The sequence below is a fragment of the Galeopterus variegatus genome, unplaced genomic scaffold (assembly GCF_000696425.1).
Source record: "Galeopterus variegatus unplaced genomic scaffold, G_variegatus-3.0.2 Scaffold6444, whole genome shotgun sequence".
Lineage (NCBI taxonomy): Eukaryota > Metazoa > Chordata > Mammalia > Dermoptera > Cynocephalidae > Galeopterus > Galeopterus variegatus.
The window spans coordinates 88,703-114,185 of NW_007732555.1; the positions used below are offsets into that span (position 1 = coordinate 88,703).

Below are 25,483 nucleotides of genomic sequence, written 5' to 3' on the forward strand. Positions count from 1 at the left end.
GCTGTATTATTGTCCAGAATCTGGATGTTTCCTGTCTGTACTGCTTGTTTCCTGGAGAGAAGGAACTGTGCCTTCCTAGTGACCCATGGAGACCTCGGCCCATTGAGTCTCACTGTCCCCTGCTCCCTCACAGCTCTGTGGCTTGCTGGAGTGGAAGAGCTGAGTGGCCCGACTTGCCCTACATACTCTGGGGTCAGCATTCGCTCACATTCTAATAAGCCTGAGATCCAACTTGCTTGACCTGCCAGTTGAACTCCATTCCACTCCATCACATAACCCTCTGATCTTGCCTCAGGACCCTGCCATCATAGTATGCAAACATTAGAAAGTACATTTTGTAATACAATCACAGTTTGGCAGAAGGCACAGGGCCCTCAGGCCTGCAGCAGCGTGCTGGGTGTTCTGGGGATATGAAGAACAAAATTGAGGCATGGACCCCTGGTGCAGGGCTCGCCGGGCCCCTGGAGCTCAATGGGGACTTGCTGAAAGCACTAGGGAAATAGTTGACTCATGTGAAGGGATGAGCACCCCGTCATTGAATGTGAAATGGTCTCATTGTTGATGGCAATTATAAAAGTGATATAGAAGTGCTTAGCATTAAGAAAAGCAGACGACACATTAATGTGTGTACAGAAAAGTAAAACCCACCAGCCACACCTCACCCATTGCCAAACGGTGTCCTGGGAGAGACTCTGTGATTTAAGTCCCGGTTCATCTCTGTGGAGCAGGTTGACTTATTTGTCTCTCCTGAAGCTAATGGTGGCCCTTCTTCTTTGCAGAACATGGAGAGTTTCTGGCTCTGGACCTGGGAGGGACCAACTTCCGTGTGCTTCGGGTGAGAGTAACGGACAATGGGCTCCAGAAGGTGGAGATGGAGAATCAGATCTACGCCATCCCTGAGGACATCATGCGTGGCAGCGGCAACAAGGTACGACCCTTCTGTCAGTGAGACGCCACCTTACAAGAACCTTCTTTGGGACGTTCTTTCTGCACCTTCTCCAGCTGCTCGCAGCCCATGGAGAGGCAATCATGGAAGACATTCCTGGACACTAGCACAGCTGTAGGGATCCCTCTCAGCTGGAGCTCTGGCTATTGCTGCCATGTTTTATACCCAGTGTGTCCTCAATCATGAAAAGCGTGAATGGAGGAGAAACATGAAATCTAAGTAAGACGTGTCCCAGCATTGCCGTATCTTGGGCCTTGGGGCCTGGAAGAGGCAGAGCCCTTAGTCACTGTTCTTTCCACCATGCCAGGCCACCCCCTGGGAAAGGAATTTCTGACTATGGGTAGAACATGTGGGGAGATATTTTTAGACCCTTTATTTGTCTTTGGGGGTGATTCTTAGGGTAAACCTGCATTCCTTGTCTTAATGCTGGGGTTGGAAAGATGAGGCCAGGTCCCTGGGACTGTGAGCATTTTAGCTTGGGTGAGGTTGTCACAGGGCTCCAGTGCAATGTCTGGAAGGACACACAGGGGAGAGGCTCCCACACGGCCTCCCTCATGCCTGCACCTCGCTGATGTATTGAAGAGGTTGGGCCCTGTGTTCAGGTAATCTCGCTGTGGGATTCTGGGCAGGATGGCACCTGGCAGAGCCTCAGTTTATTCATCTGTGAATAGGGATGATAGTACCCAGACTGTGGTGCAGATTAGAGAAGATGATGCACATTCAGTATTTAGCACAATGCCTGGCACATAAATGGTGCTCTTACAATTTTTTCCCAGGAGTCTCCGTTCATGTAATAGCTTCTTCCTACTCTGCTGTCTGTCTCTGTGGCCAGCAATTGCATTGTTTTCCATCATGGTGGATGTGGTCACCTTTCCTTCCCGTTGCCTCTATCTCCTGTCCCAGGTCCCACCCCCTAGCTTATAGATATGTGAGAACCAAGTTAATAAGACAAAACAAAAAAGAGCACCTAAAGTTTAGCTGTGATTGTGAAAAAAAATTTCAATGTGATGATGTCTTAGGTGGATTTTTAAGTTTTATTAGAACGGCACACTCCATGCATTTGTATCTCATCTCTATAGCCTGTTGCCCTTACCTCAACAACATGAAGGGATCCGGTACCTCCCAGCCCCTGCAGCGTCCTCCCCAGAGCCTGGCAATGGTTTGGGACTCCTGCGGACAATGAAGTGTGTCTGCCAGTACAGAAAGAGAATCCATTTCAAACATTCAAGATCTGAGTAAAGTTTTACTTGAAAAGCTTACCTTAAATTCTCTCAAATCACCAAGAGAGTATAAAGATAATTATTTCTATTCTCCATACTATTCATAAACAGTGTTAATCTAAAATAGAAAAAAAAAAAAGAAAAACCAACAAAAACTATGAGACCCACCTGGAAGAAATAATGAAACTGTTGGACTATTGGAAAGGTTTTGAATAAATGGAAAAATACTACATAAAAATGACACAGAAAGAAAAATAGGAGAAAATATCAGTGTCTATTTCTCTCTGAGGAAGGGAAAGAATACTATATTCCTAAAAGCAACAGAAAACACTTGGAAAAAAGGCTGGAAAGATGTTCATAGTAGCTATTTTAGTGGCAGAGTTACTGGTGCTGTTTTTCCTGTTTTCTTTTTTTCGTATTAGGTGTCAATATTTTAACTGAAGGAAAACAAATGGATTTGAAAAATGCAATTTAGTTAAAACCAAGACAGAATGACCAAACTTCAAACATGCAGAGGTTTTTGAAGAACTGTGAACATGGGCAGTGTGCGTCCCTGGGTAAAATCTGTCTTCTGGAACATTAACTTCCGCTTAAGAGCAGTAGATTGCAAACTTGAATAGAAGCCACTTAAGATTTTTAAAGGGTATCTTGTGGGAAGGGGAGTGAGCAGATTCTTAGACCAATAAGGAAAAGGAAACCTTTCTAACTTCATAAAATAATGCCCTTTGAGACTTTTTATGGCAGGAAGGTGTTAGCTCTTTTGTCCAGCATCGTATCCTCACGTCTTCAGCTAAGAAAAAAGGAGATAGTCTTCCAATAAGGAAGCAGATGGTTTCCTCTTCACCACTTTTGAAAAAGTATACATTCTTTGGCCATAGCACTGGCCAATGGAACTTTTCACAGTGGTGGAACTGCTCTGTGTATCTGCCCTGTGCAATGCAGTAGCCACCAGCCAGCCACCTGTGGCATTGAGCATTTGAAATGTGGTTAGTATAAAAGAGAAACTGAATTTTTAATTTTTTAAAATTCTAATTTATTGAAATAGCTACTGATGGCCAGCGGCTACTGTATTGGGCAGGGCATTATGTAATGCCTCTTCACTGCCTTTTTTCTCTGCCTCCCCCTGTTGGGAGTGCAATTGGAAAGGGAGCAGTGGTCAGGGCTGGGTCAGGGGAAATCATTTTGCTTCTCCCCTTCTAAAGGGCCCCCCCAATCTCTAATGATTGACTTTATCCCTTTGCACAGTTTCTGCAACTTCCTTTCTTTGGATTAAAAACTATTTGTACTAAAGAACATTTTAATTAGAGTACCAGAAAGAAGGGGCCGGAAATTTGTTTAATATATGCATTCTATAATTTACCTCCAATAAATTTCTCAACAGAATAGAACTTGCTGAATATCTCTCTAGACCCTATTTGCATACTAAAATATTTGACCTCTGCTTGAAGGAGTTAGCCCACGTGCATTGGTGATTCCATTGGTGAGAGAGCTCTGTCCTTGCCCAGCCATTGCTCTTGAGAATGTTTTGGTTTAGAGGTCAAAGTTTCAGCATCAGCTGTTGTTAACTTTGTGTGGGATCAGACAGGGGAACAGAAGCAATGGAGGAGGTTCAGTTAGAACTGAACTTTCAGATTGGGGTGGCCTTGTCTTCCTGGGTCCCTCCTGCTGACCATACCAAGGCATCAGGGGAGCCAATAGGCCTCTCAACCTCTCTCCCCCGACCTCTCAGTTCCTTTGTAAACACAAGTAGTTTCTACGGTTTAGTGCATCAGGATCTTGTTAACAGATCTCAGGACCCCACACCTGGAGTTTCTGCTGTAGTATGTCTGGGTGGGACCCTAGAATTTGCATTTATAACATGTTTCCAGGTGTGGGTGGTGATGTCGATGCTGCAGCATCACACTTTGGGAACCTGTGGTTTTGTGGAATCTTCTTGCTTCTTCCTTTAGAGAAAAGGGAAAGTTGTCTTCTTCCATCCACCCTTGGCTTTTAGATTTTGCCACCTGGTCAATCTGGCCCTTGTAATCTGCTCAGCCTCGTTGGCCTCTGCTTACTTTTTGTACCAGAATACCCCGGATCTCAGCCTCTGAGCATCTGTAGGGTCACCAGCTTCTCTTTGAGGGTGCTGAGTGGGCTAGAAGGAAGCTAGGGGGTTGTGGGCTTTGGGCTGATTGGAAGCCTGGTGTAGTGTGAATATAGCTTTTTCTAAGGCTTAGGAGCTGTGGGTCCTGCTCAGGGTGGTTGTGGTCATGAGGATGCCCATCCACAAAACTGTGTTTATCTTCATGGACTCACTGGGTGCTCTGTTTTGAAGTTAGAAAAAGATAACTTCCTTGAATTGCCCCCAGGAGATTAGTTTTCCAGAATGGAGGAAAAATAGAAAAGTTACTTGTTTTTGTTAAAGTTGGTCCCCCAACGGCCCCCGCAATCACGAAAGACAGGGATGCTAAAATACTTCTTGGCAGTGAGATGGCATGTTCTTTCTAGTAAGTTAATCAGCTGGGCATTCAAGTCTGGGGACTTCTGACAGGGCCACCAAAGGATGTTCTGTTACTGGGGCATGCGATGACTTTCTGATCAACACTGGCCATGATTTCTCCTGTCTTGCAGGGTTATTTTCACAGTAGTTTAGACAAATGATTTAAGGACAAGACAGCATTTAATGATCACTAACTAATATTAAGCCCTTATATGCATTCACTCCTTTAATCCTTTCAGTAACTCTGTGAGGGAAGGTCCAGTGATCAATCCCATATTGTAGATGAGCAAATGATTTCAGAGGAGATATGGGTTATGCTCACGTTGAGCGAGTTCCTTTGTGAGACAAAAGTCCCTGCTTTTTAATCTCTATACTACTCTGCCTGCGCTCATCTGCCTGTGTTGTTGCCTGTAGCTGTTTGACCACATTGCCGAGTGCCTGGCTAACTTCATGGATAAGCTGCAAATCAAGGAGAAGAAGCTCCCGCTGGGTTTCACCTTCTCGTTCCCCTGCCACCAGACTAAACTGGACGAGGTGAGATGGGCTCTTCAGATACTTTTGCTGCTTCACTCCTGGGACTGGGAGCACTGGAAGGACTCCGAGCCAGCTGCCACTGTGGTGGTGGCGGCAGCACTGAGGGGCTGTGCAGTCAAGGTTTGAATATTGAGAGTTTCGTGCTTCTGGATGACTGTGTGTCTCTGTGGGGGATGGTGAAGAATTATCAGAGGAAGGGGTGGTGCTCTCTATCACCGTCCCCTCCACACACATTGCACAGTCTCCTTATCCCGCCCAGGACAACAGGAATGAGGAATTGGGAACTCCTCTGATCTAAAGTGTTATGATAAAGACCCTCAGAAGAAAGGAGCCTGGGGAGTTCGTGATGTGAGGATATAAGTGTCTTTTTTTGGCAGTTCTATAGTCTTCTCTACCCAATTCCTGGTCTTTCATGGGGCTGGAGCTTTTCCTTCCCAGGCAAGTCAGGAAGCAATGTACAAATTCCATCTTGCCTTTAGTTCAGCCCTGAGGCAGAGGTCTCTGCTCGTGATGGCTGTTTGAGGAATGTGGTCTGAGTTTTTTAGTTGTGGGAAATCAGTATTCATTCCTTGGTCCTTTTCCAGAGTTACCTGGTCTCATGGACCAAGGGGTTCAAGTGCACTGGAGTAGAAGGCAGAGACGTGGTGGATCTGATCCGGAAGGCCATCCAGCGGAGAGGGGTAAGTGGGGTGGCTGGAACTTGGGTCTGCAGGCTCTTTGCATTCTTTTGCCTAGACCCTGTCCCTGTCTGTCCTCAACTCAGTGAGAGAAGCTTTTGTGGAGCTTAAGGATAAGTTTTCTTTTCTTCTTCCCTGCTATGCTTACCCAGTAATCTTATATGTGATCAGATGCCTTTGTGGTTTAAAGATTATCACAATGGATAAATAATCATAGCCCTGGTGCAAGAAAAACCTTAACACGAAAAAGATTTGAATACCATTTTCAAGTGAGAATGTTGGGATGATGTTGACGTGAGAGAGGGAGGGAGAGAGAGAGGAGAAAGAGGAGGAGCAGACAACAGCAGGACGGGCTCTCATTGGTGCAGTGATGGCTATAAGCTAGACCAAAGGCTGGCATCAGGAAAATGGTCTTCCACGATGAGGATAAGTGGGGTGGGGAGTGAGTTGCTGCTGTTCCACTGGCTCTGGCCCCAGACTTCCAGCTCTAATCTACTTTGCCTCTGGGTCGGGTTAGTAAGGGGCAGCCCTGTTGCACTTGAGCTGCGTATCTTGCCCTTTCCCCGTCTTCACATCTGTAACCCTTCTGTGATGGCAAACATCAGAGCCCTCCCTTTTATCCCCACAGGACTTTGATATTGATATTGTGGCCGTGGTGAACGATACAGTTGGAACCATGATGACCTGTGGTTATGATGATCACAACTGTGAGATTGGTCTCATCATAGGTGAGTGAACACTGGGTATGACGACCAGTGTGGCCAGTGGATGGGGGTGGAAAGGGAGGAAGATCCACGGCTGGGTGTTCCTTTGTCCTTCATATTCAAATTTAGTGATGCAGCCACTTTGGAAGGCTGAGCCAGGACTTGTAGAGTTGGAGGGTGGTGGAGGATTGGACCATGTGTTGGGATGTCCCAGGAGTCTGCAGCAAGGAGTCCCAGCCACCTTAAGGACAGTAGTCTAAGAGGCAGATTGGAGGGGAGAGGACGGTGCAGGTGGCTGCTGAGCAGTTCCTTGCTTTGGCCAGGCACGGGCAGCAATGCCTGCTACATGGAGGAGATGCGCCACATTGACATGGTGGAGGGAGACGAGGGGCGGATGTGTATCAACATGGAGTGGGGGGCCTTTGGGGACGACGGCACACTCAATGACATTCGCACGGAGTTTGACCACGAGATCGACATGGGCTCGCTAAACCCTGGGAAGCAACTGTGAGTAGGCCCCTTCTGTATGGTGGGCTTGGGGGTGGGCTCAGGAGCTGAGGTTGGGCTGGCCAGAGCCAGGGCGTGGTTTCTGCGTTTTCTTTACAGTCCAATATCCCAAAAGGTTGCTGAGGTACCCACTGGTTACGGGAATGTTTGTGACTATGAATTGCTAAGAGGGCTCTAAAACAGAGCAGGCAGGTAAACCAGATTGTGGCTAATATGTGGCTGTGTCCTTCCGAGCAGTCACTTTGGAAGCTCATATTCTGAGACTGCTCTTTCTTTCCACCTTCTGTTTGTAAATTGTTCATAGAAACCATGTACCATATAAGGAAAGTCGTGTTGAGATGGCTGAGATTAGGGTCTCTGAAAGCTCCTTTTGTAGTTCCCCCCATCACTGCCCGGAGGACAAGGCTGTGACAGTTGGCTCCTATATTCTTGGGTCCCAGAGTCCCAGAGTCCCATTTCCAAGCTGCAGGTAAACCCATGGCTGATGGAAAAGCTGCTAAGGAGCCTCTTGGCCTCCTTCCCTGGACCTGTGGCCCAGCCATGCCCGGGGATGGATTAAAGGAGGGGCCCCAGCATTTTGGACCATGAATGCTATACTCCAGTTTTTAGTTACTTTTGACTCTTACAAGACTTGATTTCACTGTCACAAACATTTGTCAAATGTCCCTGTTAAAGATCTTCAAACAGGGATTGCTGCAAGCTCTGCAGGCAGTCACAATGTCTTGAGCAAAGCTGTGCTTCTCTTGCTGCTGTGACAGTTTTAGGAAGGCTTTTAGTGCAGATCTCTACTTGGAGAGGAAAATCCAGCCCTATACGCCAGGTCAGCGGTGGATAGACTTTTTCTTTATAGGAGAGTCCTTGCTTCCTCAAAGCATGGCTTACTTAGGTCACAAGCTTCTCTCACTTGTCAAAATGTGAGTTCATTTACTTGAACTTTCTTAGGGACCTACTGATTGTGGCTGCCATGAGTGTTGAGAGGTTTACAAGCTGAAAAGTCACTTGCCCAATGTCTGCCTCCATTAATGAGGCACACCCAAGTCATTCCAAGGACCCATATACCCTTTGAAGTGTCAGAAGACAAAATTGCCAGCCAGGCCTTGAGAAGACACCTCTGGCTTGTCCTCAGTCAAGACAAAGGCTGGGAGGACATACATCAAATTGTCAGTGGTGCTAGCCCAGAAGTCATCATAGACAACTTCTCCACACTCTTAATATGTTTCTGAGTAAATATCTTCCAAATGTTGACTGGAACAAATGGTTTTAAAACTGATACTAAAAACTTATTAAAAACCCACCCACACTTGAGAGCCCCATTGGCCCTAGGGCCCTGTGAACCAATAATTAGAACCTCCCATAGGACCAGCTTTGTGGGAGAAGATGCTGCAGCCAACAAAGGAGTTTCTTCCTGTTGTAGCCAGGCTGCCACCAGGCCGTGTGCCTGTGTTGGTGCTTCAGTGTTTTAAAGACACTGTGCTCTGAGCAATTTCATCAGCTCTCACTTAGCTGCAGTTCTGCTGTGCCTGGCCTTTGGACTTGAGCAAGTCACTTCCTGAGGGCCTTGGTTTCCTCTCTGGCAGGTGATGTCTTTATGCTTCCCACACGCCTGCTCTGGCCTGTCCTACTTAGTGCTGGCAGGCCCTGAGTGCCTCCTCTCTCTAACACCAAGATTCCTTCTGAGATACCCAGAAATGGCTTTTTGTCAAAAAGGATTACCAGGGCTTGGTTTCCTTCCATCACACTGTCCTATCCAGAAAGACCGATTTCTAAAGGAAACAGTGTCACCTAGTGTTGAAAAATTAAATTACCCAACTGCCCTCAGTTTGGGCCGGCCCCTGCCTTTCTAAACCATGCCTTTTATTTGTCACTTGCCTGCTCAGAAACTTCTGACTTTCTACTCCCAGATTCCATTCAGAGCTCAGAGCTAGCTCCAACTCTCATCTGTCCCAATCCGCCCGTATAATCTTGCATCATCATCCCCCTGCCCCAGGTTGTTTTCACGCCATTTTCTCAGGAATCCACAGATGGCCTGCAGAGGAGGGCAGTGTATGTGGCTGGGTTGCTGGGCCTGTGCCCCATGTTTCATCAGATTGACTTTTTTTCTTTTGTAAATAAATATTGGGACTCTATATAAGATTTTATTATTAAAAAAAAGCATTTCCGTGCTAGAGAATTTTAAAAATCATTACTTAAAATTCATGCTGTTCCAGAATGTTCCACACTCCCTGAATATTTTGTTTGGCTGCCTAAGGCCCATTCCATTCCATAGTTGAAGGCCTCTCAGCCCCTCTAGCCCCCCTGAGCTGTCACTTCCCCACACATCTCATTCTTAGCACTGCACAAGTCAACTCTTAATTGTGCACCAGCCTCTTAAGTATGGCTGAGGTTTCACGTGTGTGCATCTTGCTGCCACAGGAAGGTCGTGAGTTCATTGACAGTGGGAACTTTATTTTTGGGGTCTGTATCTCCTTCCAGGTTTGAGAAGATGATCAGTGGGATGTACATGGGGGAGCTGGTGAGGCTCATCCTGGTGAAGATGGCCAAGGAGGAGCTACTTTTCGGGGGCAAGCTCAGCCCAGAGCTGCTCATCAAAGGCCGCTTTGAGACCAAAGACGTTTCAGATATTGAAGGGTGAGCTTCCAGCCCCACCACATCCCTGTTTGCTGGGTCTCTAAAAGGGTAGATGGTAGTTGGGGAATGAGGAAGGGTCATTGAACTTTGACACTTCAAGTGTGGACTGCAAGAGGTCTTGCACAATGTGGACCAAGGTGGGCCTGTGGCTTCATTCCCTTCCCAGTCTCCACGCTTGCTGATTTTGAGTGTGATTACTACCAAAGTGAGTCAGGTGTGGGGAATGATAGGCCTCCATGTGCAGGGCCTCAGGCTATTGCACTGTGTCAAAGGCCGGAGGCTCCCCGAGGCCATAATGACTCACTGCATCTGCCTCCTTTCCTTTCACCTGAAGCTCTGATGCCTCATTCCCTACTGATGATTCTCAAAAGGGACTCTGTCCTGACCCCTGATTCATAACAGAAAAATACCACTAGACCCTGGACATAGAGCCGAGGCTGCATTTTCACAGCCCAGCAGGGTGGGAATGAGGACGAACAGCCCGATTTTTGTTTTTCAGTTAACTGTATCCTGAGAATTGGGTTCCTGTGCTTGAGACTTCCACTTGTAGATTGAGGAGGTCCTGTTATTTTGGGGGCCAGATGGTAGAGAGGGGGTGATTTTGGTGCCAAAGGGAACAGTGAAACCATTCAAGCCACTTTGCTATAAGTGGAAATTCCTGAAGGAACTGTGCCTAGATTCGTGAAGCGTTTATTTCCCCTGTGAAGGGTGCGAATGTCATAGCACCAGCCTTTACCACCGTCTTTAGCACAAGTCAAAGCAACGTCAACTCCATGGTGGGATGCGATGGACTGCTTTAGAAAGAGAAAATGGGTGGGCCCACAGCAGGACCCACGTGCTCAGAGGTGGCTGATGGCACAGACGCTGTCTGTCTACCCAAAGACATGCAAACATGGCACAAATTCACACTCACAAAACTCCGCCTGTAAAGCACCGAGAACAGGGCCTTGCCCTCACAAAAGAAAGACTAATTTTTCTCACCAGGAAGAAAGGCCCCCGGAAGGCTGCAGAGAGCTGCAGCAGGCAGCATTCTGTGTTTTGCTCCCTCCTCACTTCTACCCCCCATAGGTGGGCAGAGGAGTGAAGAGGGATCCTACCCTCACTGGGAGAAGGAGCTTGCTGGAGCCGAGGGCCTTCCTTGCTGCCCCTCGCCCCGCTGGCCACAGCGGTTCAGACACGAGCCCACACTCTTTCTGCTTCCCAGGGAGAAGGATGGCATCCGGAAGGCCCGCGAAATCCTGGTGCGGCTGGGCCTGGACCCAACACAGGAGGACTGCGTGGCCACTCACCGGATCTGCCAGATCGTGTCCACACGCTCAGCCAGCCTGTGCGCGGCCACCCTGGCTGCTGTGTTGTGGCGCCTCAAGGAGAACAAGGGCGTGGAGCGGCTACGCTCCACCATCGGTGTCGACGGCTCCGTCTACAAGAAACATCCGCAGTGAGTCAGCGTCCTGGGAGCTCCCAGAGCACCTGGGGACCTTAGCAGCTCCATGGGCAAGCTCTGTTGTGCATTCTGGGGGTGGTGTGGATGGACCGTGGAGTTGAAGGGCTTTGTTGAATAAAAGTTCTCACCCAGCAAGTGGGAACTGGGAGGCTGTCGTCCCTGGCATGGGTGGAGGTGGTTTCTGAAGGCTTAGGACGACTTGGGGTCTACGTGGAGCTCCCTGGTTACTGGGCACTCTTTTTTGCCATCCTCCTCTGTATGAGTACTTTGCTTTTTACTCTCTCGTGAGTGCTGGTGGTTCCTGCAGGTGCTGTGTCCTCTGCCACGGGCCACCCCAGCCCAGTGGGTTACCAGCCTCTCTGGCTGATGTCAGCAGTAAATCGATCCTGCCCTGTCCACATTTTGATCCCTCAGGTCACATGTACCAAAATGTTCAAATTTCAGCTGGGACCTGAAAGGTATCACTTTCACTAATTTGAGTGCCTGTTCAGTGTGCCTTCATTAACTGAATTGGTTGATGCACAAACCCTCAGCCCTGACTTTCCCTAGTCTCCTAGCCCCGTGCCTCAAAAACTTTAATGTGCACATGAATTACCTGGGATCTTGTTAAGAGGCAGATTTTGATTCAGAAGATCTGGGTGAGCCTGAGACCCTGTATCTCTAAGAGTTCCCAGGGAGGCTACTGGCCCACAGACCACACTCGGGGTAGCATGACCATGGCTCATAGCAGCCACCACCTGGAGCGTTTCTTGCTGAACATACCTGTTGTCTTTAGCTGTTCAGGCACCTTTGAGATCATTGGCAGAAACTGGCAAAAGAGAGGCCAAAGTGCATTTCCAGTTGTTCTGTTTTGCATCTTTCCCAGGAAGCATCAAGTGAAATGAGGGATGGGACATGGACAGTAGGTGGCATCAGAATCACCTGATTCCACTGAGCTGCTCCAGCCACGAGGCTGATTGTATTACACTGGGCACAGGAGTTGTGGTGTGTGGGCCAGACGATGAGGAATGAGAAATCTGTTGTGGCTGCAGGCAGGGGACAGTGGCTTGTTACAAGGGTTCTTTTCTTTCAGTGGGGTCAGCCAGGGTGGTCACAGTTGAATGTTTGAGTTCTTATGCAGTGTCCCCTAACTGGGGAAAGAATCGGGAGAGGTTGCTGCAGGGGCCTCTTGCCATTTGGGCCGAGGTGATAAGCTACTTTCTGACCATTTGTACCATTGACCCTAACCGTGGACACCTGTCTCTTACCCCATCTGGCTGACTCCAGTTTTGCCAAGCGTCTTCACAAGACCGTGAGGCGACTGGTGCCCGACTGCGACGTCCGTTTTCTCCGCTCTGAGGATGGCAGTGGCAAAGGGGCAGCCATGGTGACAGCAGTGGCCTATCGGCTGGCCTACCAACACCGAGCCCGGCAGAACACCCTGGAGTCTCTGAAGCTGAGCCACGAGCAGCTGCTGGAAGTCAAGAGGAGGATGAAGGTAGAAATGGAGCGAGGTCTGAGCAAGGAGACCCACGCGACTGCCCCTGTCAAGATGCTGCCCACCTACGTGTGCGCCACTCCCGACGGCACAGGTATGCCGCAGGTGGCCACCGGCTCACATGGTGGCATTGGTGCTCCGGGAGGGCTCCCTTAGCATTAGCATTGAACATTTGAACCAGAACATATTTCTACAGCTTTATTACTATGGAACTCTAGTGTTTGATAAGCTCAACAAAGGCGTTCTCTGCTGCAGTCGAACAGCAATAATAGTCAATACTTAGTGAATGCTTACTATGTGTATTAATTCATTTGATCTTTGTTCACTGTTTAAAAAGATTAGCAGTTCATTTTGTTTATTAACAAACTGCTATGTTTGGCAGAAAACTGAGGCAGAGAGAAGTTAAGAAACCTTCCCAAGTTCACACAACTTGAAAATGCCAGAGCTGGGATTCATACCCAGGGATTCAGGTTCCAGAGCCAGCTCTTGCAATCACCGCATTGGTCTGGGTCTGGGGTCAGCAAACTATGACCCAGGGGCCATATTGGGCCTACCACCTACTTTTGTAAATAAAGTTTTATGAGTACACAGTCATGCCCATTTGTCTGTGTAGTGTTTATGGCTGCCTTACACTACTGTGGCAAAGTTGAGAGGCTGCAGCAGAGACCGTATGGCCCACAAAGTCTAACATGTTTCTTGTCTGGCCTTTTACGGGAAAAGATTTCTGACCCTTGGTGTAAGTCTTGCAACCTAAGAAATTGTGGTCTTTTTGCAATTCAGAGGAAACGATTGATGAGCAGGCCAGTGGAGCACAGTCGGTACAGGTTCCAGAGAAAGAGACTGGGACTTGGTTCTGCTCTGCCATGTTTGGCTTTGTGGCCCTGGGCAAGTGACTTAACCTAGCTCAGCCAGGTCTCAATTATCCATGAAGGGGAATGAAATGCCTGCCTCACCGGGCTGCCTAAGCGCTGACTGAGGACTGTGTGAGGCATGTGCTCATTGTGATTGCCCAACCAAGGAGGGCTTCTCAGCTTAAAAGACTTCCCTTCAATGTCCTTTAAAGAGTGGACTCTGCTGTTCCTTCTCTCTTCTAGAATCTAATATAAGGTGTATTTGATTTAGCTAGAATGGTGTATAGTATTTAGATAGTTTTAAGTGTACTGTATCAGCATTCCCGCTGTTCTGCAGAGTTCATTCTGACTTCTAGGGCCCTACCACTTGGACTCATGTGAGAACCACTAAAGAGCTGGCAGGGATCCTGGTCCTGGGATCTTGTTTTCTTCACCATTAGGTGGGGCTCACAGTCCATCATCCCCTGAGGCTGGCAGTGCCTCCAGGGGAGGGGAGGGTGCTTAGACGCCCTCACTCTCTGCTGTGGGAGGTGGTGATGCCCCACTCATCACCTTCCTGGATCGCTTTTCCAGAGAAAGGGGACTTTCTGGCCTTGGACCTGGGAGGAACAAATTTCCGGGTCCTGCTGGTGCGCGTGCGGAATGGGAAGTGGCGTGGCGTGGAGATGCACAACAAGATCTACTCCATCCCGCAGGAGGTCATGCATGGCACTGGGGACGAGGTGAGGCAGGGTGGTGCCTGCAGGAGGGGCCCCAGGAAACATCTGCTTCTTGCGTTCAAGGACAGCACTTCCTCTGCTTATCCATGGCCCTGGCCTGGCCTATACTCCGGTTTGTGCCTGAGCTTGTGTTTCTTCTGGGTGGAAACCTGGTGCTCATGCTCAGGCCCTGCCGGGGACTGCCTGCCCTGGCCAGGGCCCCTCTGTCAGCGCCCCCTCCTTTCCCTGCAGCTCTTTGACCACATCGTCCAGTGCATCGCTGACTTCCTTGAGTACATGGGCATGAAGGGCGTGTCCCTGCCTCTGGGTTTCACCTTCTCCTTCCCCTGCCAGCAGAACAGCCTGGACGAGGTAACAGGATCTTCCTGGAGGGATCTCCGAGGGGCTTTATTGACTGTCAGTCAGCTGAGTTTGGAGCAGGGGACGAAGTTGAGCTGAGGGGAGGAAGAGAAGGGCACGTGTGACCTGAGGCGTGGAGGGGCGCCTTGGTGGGAACAGTTAGTCAAGGCTGGTGGAAGTTAAGTCAGTTAGCTCAGCTGTAATGGTCTTTGGGATGATGATGATGAAGCTAATCAAAACACTAACTAACATTTTTCAGCACTTTATTTATGTCAGGTACATGTTAGGCTTCGTATGCACATTGTCTCATTTAATCCTCCCAGCAACCATATAAGATAGGTGTTTGTGTACCCATTTTGTGGAGAGGAAAATAAGGTCTACAGAGGTGCTGAGTATCTTGCTCCAGGTGGCATAGCCTGGGAGGGGCCAAGCCACAATTTGAATTCTAGTTTCCCGACTCCAGAGCCCGTGCTTTCAGTTATGCTGTCCTGCTCCTGATGCCCTTGTTACGGGCGTGGGCACGTTCATTCCGTCTCCTGTGGTTTGGATGCCCTGGCTCTTCCTTAGTCTTGCCTTTGCTTCTCACTCTCCTTTCCCTTGCCTTGGATGCACAAAGCAGGTGTGACGATCTGGGACTCGCAGATGTCCTGGACATGAGAGCACCAAGAAGTGGAGGCGACCGCGTAGGCAGTGCTTGGGTCTGGCTGATGATTGATGTACTCATATTAGATGTCAGAATACTATTATTTAAGCAGTTGTTCCTCTAGGTCTCAGTCATGGGGAAGCCCACATGCATGCTACAGGTATACAGGATGTTGTGGACACAGTTGCCAGGTACAAGAGGCATGGTTCCTACCTTAGGTGCTCACAAACTAGGCAGATAAAACACACTCAACAGTAAGAGCTGCTTATTCTTACTTGAATGTGGCACCAGTGGGACACTGAAGCCTGAGCATTCACATGCAGATGTTAATCTAGACACATACCTGGAGCACATGAGAAGTACTTGGAACACGTCAGAAGAAGGAGCTGGAGGGGAAGAAAGGCTGGCAGGCCTGGCCAGGGTAGAGAAGGATGTGTAGGTGGGAACAACTCACAGGAAGAGATAGCTTGGCCAGAACAGAGCAGCCCACCCCAGTGACAAGGAGAGGCCAGTGTTCCCCACAGGGTCATTAGAGTATCAGCCCTCAAGGCTCGGTTTAGTTCTGTGAGTGCCTCCCGCTCCTCCCCCTCTGAGAGTAAAATTCCCGACGTGTACTAGTGTAATGAAGATTTTGGGAAGTCCTGCAATCAAAACCCTACTTCGTCCAGTATTCCCTGACAACTGTTAATATTCGCCCAGTGTTAACCAGTGCAGTGTTGCTTTAAGCTTTTCTAATTCCTTTCTCTCCACACATTATTTTTTTTCAGTGCCCCCAAATATGATTAATAGGAAGATAAAAACATAACACTCCAGTGGAAGTTTATATCCTTCCAGACTTATCCTACTAAAATATTTTTAAACAGACACTATCTTACTTTTCACGTCAACATGTATTTGTCTTTACTTATATATTTATCAGGTGAACCAGAAGACAAGTTAACTGTTCCTGTCTGAATTGTAAAGTTCCAGGTCATCGTACTAGATTTTATTGCATGTGTTGCAAGTTTCTGTAAGGAACACGTGTTAAGCTTAGAATTGTAAAAATTAAGAGCAAGTAAAGCAGTAGACAGCTGTGCCTGTTGGCTCTGCTGAGACCGTCCCATTGGTGCAGATGAGCAGGCACTGAGGAGGATGGTGAAGCCCCGGCCACGTTTACTGCCGCTGGCCTTGGGCAGGTGTCCCAGATACTGGGGCCTCTGCTTGTCTTATTATTAAGGAGCACCTGAACTAATGTTACTTGAACATTCTGTGAACTGTAAAGTGCACAACGGAAACTTTTGTCAGAGATGTGGTGCGGGCTTATAGACGAGAGGGATGGGTAGAAAGAGGCATGCACTAGCATGGATGTGGGTGTGTAAACCAGGACCCTGCGCACACATGTGCTTTATTTCTCTGAGTCTCCTGGGATCTGAAAATGGCACAACATGTCCAGGTTGATGTGAATGAAAGGCCAAGCTGATGGCATGAACCCCTGAGCAAAGCCCAGAGAAGCCATGCGAGTGGGTGGGTCGTGAGCACAGCCCATTGATGGACCCTGACCTCTTGGAGAAGGGATCTGGGAGCCCTGGTGCTTGTTTTCTGATGGGCTGCAGCAGCAGAGAGGGCACCTGGGAGCAAAACCTGAAACATTTCCCCAATGTTCAAAGCCACTGTGCATCTGCTCCCAGAGGGCCCTGTGACATGCAAAGCGCCCATTGAAGATGAGGGGCCCACAGGCCTCCAGGAGGAGCCCGGAGTGCTCCCTCACTGAGAAGCGTGAGGTGGTGGTGAAGCCCAGGTGTCACCCCAGCTGTGGCAGGGATCTTGTTCACTGGATACTGGAATGTGAAAAATTAAGAGACACACACTGACCTTTCTGATGTAAATAAAGGACAGGGACAGGGCAAACTGCAGGTGTCACCCCAGCTGTGGCAGGGATCTTGTTCACTGGATACTGGAATGTGAAAATTAAGAGACACACACTGACCTTTCTGATGTAAATAAAGGACAGGGACAGGGCAAACTGCTTTGCACAGTGAGGGTGCTAAGCGTTCTACAGCAGGGGCAGCCACATGGTGCTCATGAGCCCAATCACTAGGGTCTGCAGGTGCCAGGTGAATCGTGCTCCTCTCTTCCAAGCTGTAGGACTTGGGCAAGTCACTCCAGAGCCTCAGTTATCTGTAAGATGGACAAGATAATGAGGCATGTTCCACAAGGTGGCTGTGAGGCTTAAATGATGTAACATGTGAAGTGCTTGCCAGTACCTGGTGCATAGTAAGTGCTGAAAAAATCCAAGTCAGTACCTTGGACAGGCTTAGGATCACTTGTGGGTGAGATTATTAGTTATGCCAGGGAATCTGTATATCTGTGAGGATGAGAGCCCGAAGCACAGCCAGGCCCTAGGAGTGACCCCTGGGAGCTCTTCTGACGTCCTCTTCACTCTCATGTGTCCTTCTAAGTCTTCTTAACGCTCATGTGTGATTTTTAGAGCATCCTCCTCAAGTGGACAAAAGGCTTCAAGGTGTCTGGCTGCGAGGGCGAGGATGTGGTCACCCTGCTGAAGGAAGCAATCCACCGGCGAGAGGTGGGGGAGCTGTGGCCTGAGGCCTCATGTTTCGGCCCCTCGGTGCCTGAAGTGATTCATGTGTTCGGAACGTGGGGGCAATGTGAAGTGCAGTTGCATTGGTTGGGGGGAAACAACTTGGTCATTCAGCAATTATCTAGCGTCCACTCTGTGTCAAGCCCTGCTCTCAGCACCAGGGATTCAGAGTGACCACAACCAAGTCTTGTTCAGTAAACAAATGAGCCCACGACCTGATGGCAGGTGCTCTTAAGAGTGATGAACAAAAAATGAGGCTGGGCCAGGAGAGCGGATAGAAGGAGTGGGCTGGGGAGGGGCAGTCTTAAATAGCACAACCAGGGAGGGTCTCTCTGATATTTGAGCAGAGACCTGAATGAAACCAGAGAGTGAGCCCTGGTGTATGAGATGTATTTTATATACATGCAAAACTCCCTTGCAAAGGTCTGGAAGGAGAATATTGGGGTTCATTTGTGGACTGGGCACCTGTTGCTGTCTTCTCAGGAGTTTGACCTGGACGTGGTTGCTGTGGTCAATGACACAGTCGGAACAATGATGACCTGTGGCTATGAAGACCCTCACTGTGAAGTCGGCCTCATTGTTGGTAAGGCCCTGGGCTGTCCTTCCCGTGTGGGGCTGCCATGGCCTCGGGTGGGTGGGAGGACAGTGCCAAGCCCACCCTGTGGTTCTGTGACTGGCAGGCACAGGCAGCAATGCCTGCTACATGGAGGAGATGCGCAACGTGGAGCTGGTGGAAGGGGAAGAGGGCCGGATGTGCGTCAACATGGAGTGGGGGGCCTTCGGGGACAATGGATGCCTGGATGACTTCCGCACGGAATTCGACGTGGCTGTGGATGAGCTTTCCCTCAACCCTGGCAAGCAGAGGTAGGTACCCAACTGCCTGTGAGCCCTGTTATGTGTGCCCCAGAACTGGATGCGACGACAGATAGGAGCCTCTACAACAGCGTCTCCCAGGACGAATATTCTCTTGATGTTAATTGGAAAGGTTTCCTTGTCAAATATACCTGGCAAGTTCTGAGTTATTAAATGTAAGAAGCAGCTCCCACCCCAAGGACTGGGAGAACAGGCAGGAGACTATTAGAACCTAGGTCTGGCACTGGGAGGAAAAACAAACAGAATTCAAACCACCTGCTGCTACCAGGGTGAGGAAGCATTGCCGGGGTCAGGAGCAAATCTTTTCTTCCTTCTCTATCTAGTCATCATCTAGCACCCTCTATTGTCAACTGGACAAGGGGCAATAGCCCCAGCATCACAACACTCTATGTATGGCGGGGGCAAGGGTGTCTGAGTTGAGAGACAGTGCTTTAAGATCTAAGACACTTCCCATGAGGAAGATGTTGCCTGTAGTGTTTCCTAACCAGATTGATCAGATCAAGGACCCTAGTTCTACAGAATACACTTTGCAAAACATTTGTCTAGACTAGAGGTCACAGACTAAAATGCCGCTAGGGGCCAGGCAGGCAACATTAATGAAGGAAGCAGGTAGATTGATCAGATCAAGGACCCTAGTTCTACAGAATACACTTTACAAAACATTTGTTTAGAGTAGAGGTCACAGACTAAAATGCCGCTAGGGGCCAGGCAGGCAACATTAATGAAGGAAGCAGGCTGGGGCGGGTCAGGATGGGGTGTTGATGGGGTCTTGGTTGAAACTGGGCACCTCAACTTTTTTTAAGGCACTACGTACAGGGGCCAAGAGACCCTGAAGCCACTGCATGGTCATGTTCAGTTCCATTGGCCAGGACAGGGGGGCCATCTTGAGTAATAATGAATAGATTCTAAAGAAAGCATGCTAAATGCCTAGTGAAATTAAGAGTTAAGACTCAGCGTCCTCCCCTTCTCCTGGAAGTGTAGTGGGGTTTGACTGTGTTCCTTTTCAAGGAGCTGGGAATAAGCCTTGGAAAAGAAGTGAGCCCAGAAGCTGGGGCCAATCTCAGGGAGCCCCATGGGCCTTAGGCACTGTGGCCAATTTTGCTGAAGGTGGCAGATCAACATGCGAGGATACCAGAAATCCTGCCCAAGTGAGCAAGGAGCATTTCCTTCCCACAAGGGGACTCTGTATGCCCTACACTCTCTAATGCACCGAGGTGGCTGAGCTGGCCTGTCCTGTCTCAGCACATCTCACCATCTTCCTGCTTAACCTCCATGAATGTTATCTGCATTGCAGGTACGAGAAAATGATCAGTGGCATGTACCTGGGTGAGATTGTCCGTAACATCCTCATCGATTTCACCAAGCGCGGGCTGCTCTTCCGCGGCCGCATCTCAGAGCGGCTCAAGACAAGGGGAATATTTGAAACCAAGTTCTTGTCTCAGATTGAGAGGTGAGTGTTTAGGGCTTGGGGCAGGGTGGCAACCTTGTCTTCCTTTTTTCTCATGGACAGACAAGCTGAAGGATTTCCACAGCTCACATCAGATCAGGGCATGGCTTACATAGAGGCCAGTTTAGTGGCTAACACATCCATGTCTCTAGTGTTTCCTAAAGCACCTCATGGACAGTTGTCATTTTAAGGGCAAATATATTACATTCTCATGAAAGAGCAGGCTGAGCAAGGCATGAGGGCATGCAAAGTTATATTGTTGACTTTTAGACAAAATATCAAAGGTAGAAAGATATCTGCTCATATCATGTAAATTGAAATAGACAGAGGAAGATAATCTATTAAAGCACCCCCACTGAAGGTCCTCCCTAATGTTGGCTGCAGTAATCAGGCAGCCAGTATTGGGTAAAGGTTGGAAACGCAAACACGCCATGGGGCAGCTCATTAGAGCAAAGCCTCTCTCCTCCAGTCTAATGTTGGAAAAGTCTGCTCCAAATTAGATTGGTGAATTTCTAGGCCCTTTAAAAATTAATGCTATGTCATTACTCTCAGGGCATGGAACAGAAATTAGACAACTGACATGAGTAGGCCCTAGGGCATCTGCACTGGAGAGAATATGTTCTAGTTTGCATGTCTGCTTATATGCAAGGAGGTGATTCCAGGCTTCTGAAGTAGTTTTCTCTATATAATAGGGATTATTTTTTTTCCTAAAATTTTATTTACATTTGTTTCCTAAATAATGCACAAGTAGAGTTCAGGCCACCCAGGGTGGTGGAGTAGAAATAGAGCAGGAGTCAGGATCTGCTTGGTTAATGCTTGTCCTGTGGGCCTGTGAACAGCAGTGGGAGAATGGGCATGAAAAAGCTTTGTAACTGCAAATTATCACATACGGGTACTGTTGCTGTCTTTATATTTCCAGATGAGTGGAACACGTAGACAGTGAGTTTCCTTTTGTTTTGAGCATCAGTTTTGTAGTAACAATATCCTACCATGTGTGAGAAAAGTGGAATGAAGAGCCATTTCTTTGGATCGCTGTCACCCTCAGAAAGAGCCTGTGTGGTTCCTTGGGATGAGCACTGGCTGAGTTTAGGAATGGGAGCCACCTGGCAGGGCCAGCTCTCCCCGTGCCCCGGAGCCTCTCTTGATAAAGGAGCCGCCTTGGCGCGCGACTGACCACTCACTTTGCTGTCTCCCCCACCCCAGCGACTGCGTGGCGCTGCTGCAGGTCCGAGCCATCCTGCACCACCTGGGGCTCGACAGCACCTGTGACGACAGCATCATTGTCAAGGAGGTGTGCACCGTGGTGGCGCGACGGGCAGCCCAGCTCTGTGGCGCAGGCATGGCCGCCGTGGTGGACAAGATACGAGAAAACCGCGGGCTGGACACTCTCAAAGTGACAGTCGGTGTGGATGGGACCCTTTATAAGCTACATCCTCAGTGAGTGCCTGACCCCAACCCTCCTGTCTTTGTCTCATGCTGTCTCCTCTGTTCCCTTTCCCTGTCTCTCTCTATTTACTTTATGACAAATTATCAGCCATTCCAAAGAGTGTATATGATATACTCATACATATTTCAGTTATAACCAGAAGTAGACCTGTGTTTAAACTCCTGTGTTGGAAGCCCCCTCTGAGCCCCTCCCCAGTTGTACCCTTGCTCTGCCCTGCCAGGGGTGAGTGTTGTGTTGAGTCAGTCCCTTGCTTTCCTTTCCCCCATGTATCAGGGTGTGCATCTATATTGTTGATTTTCACTTAGTTTTGAACTTGCCATCAATGGAATCACGTGGCATCTTTCCAGCTGGCTTTTCTCACACTGTTTATGTTCTGAGATGCGTCCATATTGAAGTGTGCAGCTGTAGTTCATTAATTTTCAGGGCTGTCTAGTGTACCTTTCAGTATACTATAGTTATTCTATTGTTGATGTGCTATTTGGGTTATTTCTAGGTTTTGACTATTACAGTATTGCTGTGAACGCTCTTGTAAATTATGCTAGAACTCTGGAGAAAGATTTTTCTCAACAGCCTAGGGCAGGGGTTGGCAAGCTGCAGCTGCTTTGTGTTGTTGGAACACAGCCATGCCCCATCATTTACGTGCTGTCTTTACCGCTGCACACATGGCAGAGTAGTCGCAACAGACAGCACGGCCTGCACAGGTGAAAGTATGAGCTGCCTGGCTCTTTGGAGAAGTTTGCTGCCCTCTTAGTATGGAAATACCAAGTTTCCTTTTCTTGTCACTCCTTTCCCTTTCTCCATCTCATTTTTCCTTTCTCTGCTCTTATCACCATTTCTCTTCTCTTTTCTTCCCTCATTTGCTTGTTTTGAATAGTTTATTTTGAGGTCAGTTAGTGCCCAAAACCCTCCCTAGAAGCCTTTCAGCTACAGATTAAAAGGGTAGATCTGTGTCCTGGCCTGGGCAGTGGGCATAGGATGGAGAGTCCTTGACTGAACTGTTACCTGCTGTCATGATGTTTATTTCAAGGAGTTAAGAGACCCTCCCAGTCTACACAGTTGGTGAAGAGAGGGGAACTTCAGGAGTTCTGAGTCCCATTTCTTGATGATCAGTGTCATTGTGAAAATAGGGGTTTTGGTTCTAGATGACAGTTGGAAGGCGGACGGAAGCCCAGGCACCGGCCCTGGGACTTGGTGTCCTTCACAGATGGGGAGGGTGTCCTGACCCTGCTGTGTGGGGTGGATGGTGATTATCTCTTTAGTCCTATGTGGAAAGGATCTATGGTCACTGGGATGTCTTAACAGTAACAGTCCGTTCCTTTTGCCTTCACTGGCATTTTGGAGTAGATGTGGGTCTGATGTGAGGCAACAGCCCTGGAAAATATAAAATCACATTCACGGGTCTTGGTCCCCTGCTCCAGAGTTTGTGAACAGGTTATGCTCCTCTCCAAGGCACACCTGTGGCTTCCATGACTGTTGAACTTCTCTTTCATTGATCAGTTTTTTTTTTTGGGGGGGGGGCACGGCTGGCCAGGAAGGGATCTGAACCCTAGACCTTGGTGTTACAAGACGGTGCTCTAACCAACTGAGCTAACCGGCCAGCCCCACTGATTAGTTTTAAGAGTACAATTTGCCGGAGTCTCAGACATTTGTCTCAGAGTTGAATCCTAGCTCTCGTGATGGCCTGCTATGACGTAGGACTGGGGCATGTTGCTAATGTCTCGAGTCCCAGTTTCCCAGTATGTGATGCACAGTAAGTGCATCTCAGACATTTGTCTCAGAGTTGAATCCTAGCTCTCGTGATGGCCTGCTATGACGTAGAACTGGGGCATGTTGCTAATGTCTCGAGTCCCAGTTTCCCAGTATGTGATGCACAGTAAGTGCTGAACACGTTGCAGCTGCCGTCCTTCTCCTCACCTTAGTTGTTCCTGGGTTCTCGGCATCGCTACTTAGGGTCTCATCTCTGAACACACAAATCAGTCATGACTGAGATGTTTTTTCCTGTGTCTTCCTTCCACCTTTTCCAGCTTTGCCAAAATCATGCATGAGACAGTAAAGGACCTGGCTCCAAAATGTGACGTGTCCTTCCTGGAGTCAGAGGACGGCAGCGGGAAAGGGGCAGCTCTCATCACCGCTGTGGCCTGCCGCATCCGTGAGGCTGGACAGCGATAGAACCCCTGAGATTGGAAGGGACTTCCTCTGGTTCCCCCTCGACCATGTTTTAAATTATAAATTGTCATCCCCTTATGCAATAGACGCCTTGGCTTTTCCTTGGCAGAGAGGACCCTACTGGACTGATTTTGTCTCTGCATATACTCACTGTAGAGTTTGTTGCCCAAGCCTTGGCCCTCCTGAGATAAATGCAGTTTGAAGTAAGGATTTGTTCACACTGGTTACAACCATTCCCATTGGTTCACTCAAAACTTTAAAAAAAAACAAAAAAAACAAAAAACCTTTAGTAATCCCTGGGCCAAATTCCATGATTCCATGTCCCTGTGTAATCCTACAGGATGGGGACACTAATGAAGATAAGGTTGCTTCACGTGGAGCCTGAATATGACATTTCTAAGTGGAGAGCACCCCCCACACAGATGTTGATACTGTTTCTGCCATCAGAGGTCTGGGAGGTCTCCACAAATGTGAGCTGATTCTCCTGCAGGCAGACGGGGAGGGCATGGGTAGAGTGGAGGGAAATCCACGGCTCTCCAGGCGGCGGCCCTGCTTCAGCCTCATCTACAAGCATTGGCCCCATGGATTCCAGCACTTGCTGTTCCTGAAACTGAAGAATCCCAAGTCTGGGCAATGAAACCACAGCCAAGAGTCGAGTCGACGTCCTGTGAGCGGGCCTGTTGTTGCCTGTCACTGTGGGCCCACGGGACATCCACGAGCCATGGACCTTTGGGGCAGGGGGAGCCTTTTGTTTTCTTTTAAAAATTTTTCCTGAGAATGTGGAAACACTGTATTTTAATTTATGTTTGAAATTTATTTAGTTCATGAAGTAGGTCTGCTCCTTCATCTCGACTTGTAATGGTCAGTTGTATGTAATGTATTTATATGTTAATTTGTTATGTATATAGTAGGCAGGTCTCATCAGACTTGGCCCCATTAGTACATCAGTGTAGTTAAAGGACAGAAGGTGAAGATACTGACTAGTTACTAGAAATACCTCATTCACCTGCGGGAAGAGAAGGGAAGCCTCTTCAGGGTGAATGAATGACAAGGTGGCTGCTTTCTGGCTCCTTCTTCCCCTGCAGTCTTGGAAACGTGCGGAAGGCGGGGACAGAGACAGACAGATGCTGGGCCTACGGATCCAGCAAACCACAGCACCTGGCTGCTCTGTCTAGAGACTTTGCTGGGGCAATATTACATGGGATGGTAACCAAAGGAAACCAAAGAAATCATTTCAAATAGACTCATTGCTCAGAAATCTTTATTCCTAGGGCAGTTGGTAGTATTTTGAAAGCTTTCGGATAAGATGAAAGCAGACACCAAAATCTTTTAAAAAAATTCTGTCTAATCATTGACAACACACAAAAACAACAACCAAACAAACAACCTCAGGGACAACATTTTTGGCATATTTGTGCTCTCCTATCGAGTTTCACCTTGGGTTTGTTTTGTAGATGTTTTACAAAAAGTGTTGTCTGTGTGCTTTCCTAGGCTGAGCTGGCATAGGTCTGTTTCTGTGTTTTTACACACGGTATGTGTTTCAGACTATTGGGAGGGATGGGAGTGGTGCACAACCCTTCATCCCCTACTTTCCAAGAGTGTAGTTAATTCTGACTGTGAAAGCCCACTTCTGCCCTAAAAACCTGGATACTACATGATAAAGAGGAATGGTCTTTAACACTCCTGAATAGGATATGAGGATCAAACAGAAAGATGGAAAGAAACTCAGGACTGAATTGCACCCAGTTTTTTACACATTTATCAAACCTGTGCTGAGAATAGTGTGTGGTTATATGATTTTTGA

At 48.4% G+C, this 25,483-nt stretch overlaps 1 protein-coding gene across 1 annotated transcript in view; it reads left to right on the forward strand.

Moving 5' to 3' along the window:
* The window catches only part of HK2 (hexokinase 2), a 58,598-nt gene extending 34,839 nt beyond the window's left edge, over positions 1–23,759 (forward strand). The window contains exons 3-18 of the mRNA XM_008590894.1: positions 780–928; positions 5,060–5,179; positions 5,764–5,859; positions 6,485–6,584; positions 6,884–7,067; positions 9,540–9,695; positions 10,900–11,133; positions 12,406–12,710; positions 14,041–14,189; positions 14,418–14,537; positions 17,636–17,731; positions 18,230–18,329; positions 18,427–18,610; positions 19,914–20,069; positions 21,270–21,503; positions 23,538–23,759. Coding sequence (XP_008589116.1) covers positions 780–928; positions 5,060–5,179; positions 5,764–5,859; positions 6,485–6,584; positions 6,884–7,067; positions 9,540–9,695; positions 10,900–11,133; positions 12,406–12,710; positions 14,041–14,189; positions 14,418–14,537; positions 17,636–17,731; positions 18,230–18,329; positions 18,427–18,610; positions 19,914–20,069; positions 21,270–21,503; positions 23,538–23,682 — 2,528 coding nt within the window. The 3' untranslated portion in view covers positions 23,683–23,759. The remainder of the gene's footprint in view (positions 1–779; positions 929–5,059; positions 5,180–5,763; positions 5,860–6,484; positions 6,585–6,883; positions 7,068–9,539; positions 9,696–10,899; positions 11,134–12,405; positions 12,711–14,040; positions 14,190–14,417; positions 14,538–17,635; positions 17,732–18,229; positions 18,330–18,426; positions 18,611–19,913; positions 20,070–21,269; positions 21,504–23,537) is intronic.
* The last annotated feature ends 1,724 nt before the right edge of the window (positions 23,760–25,483 follow it).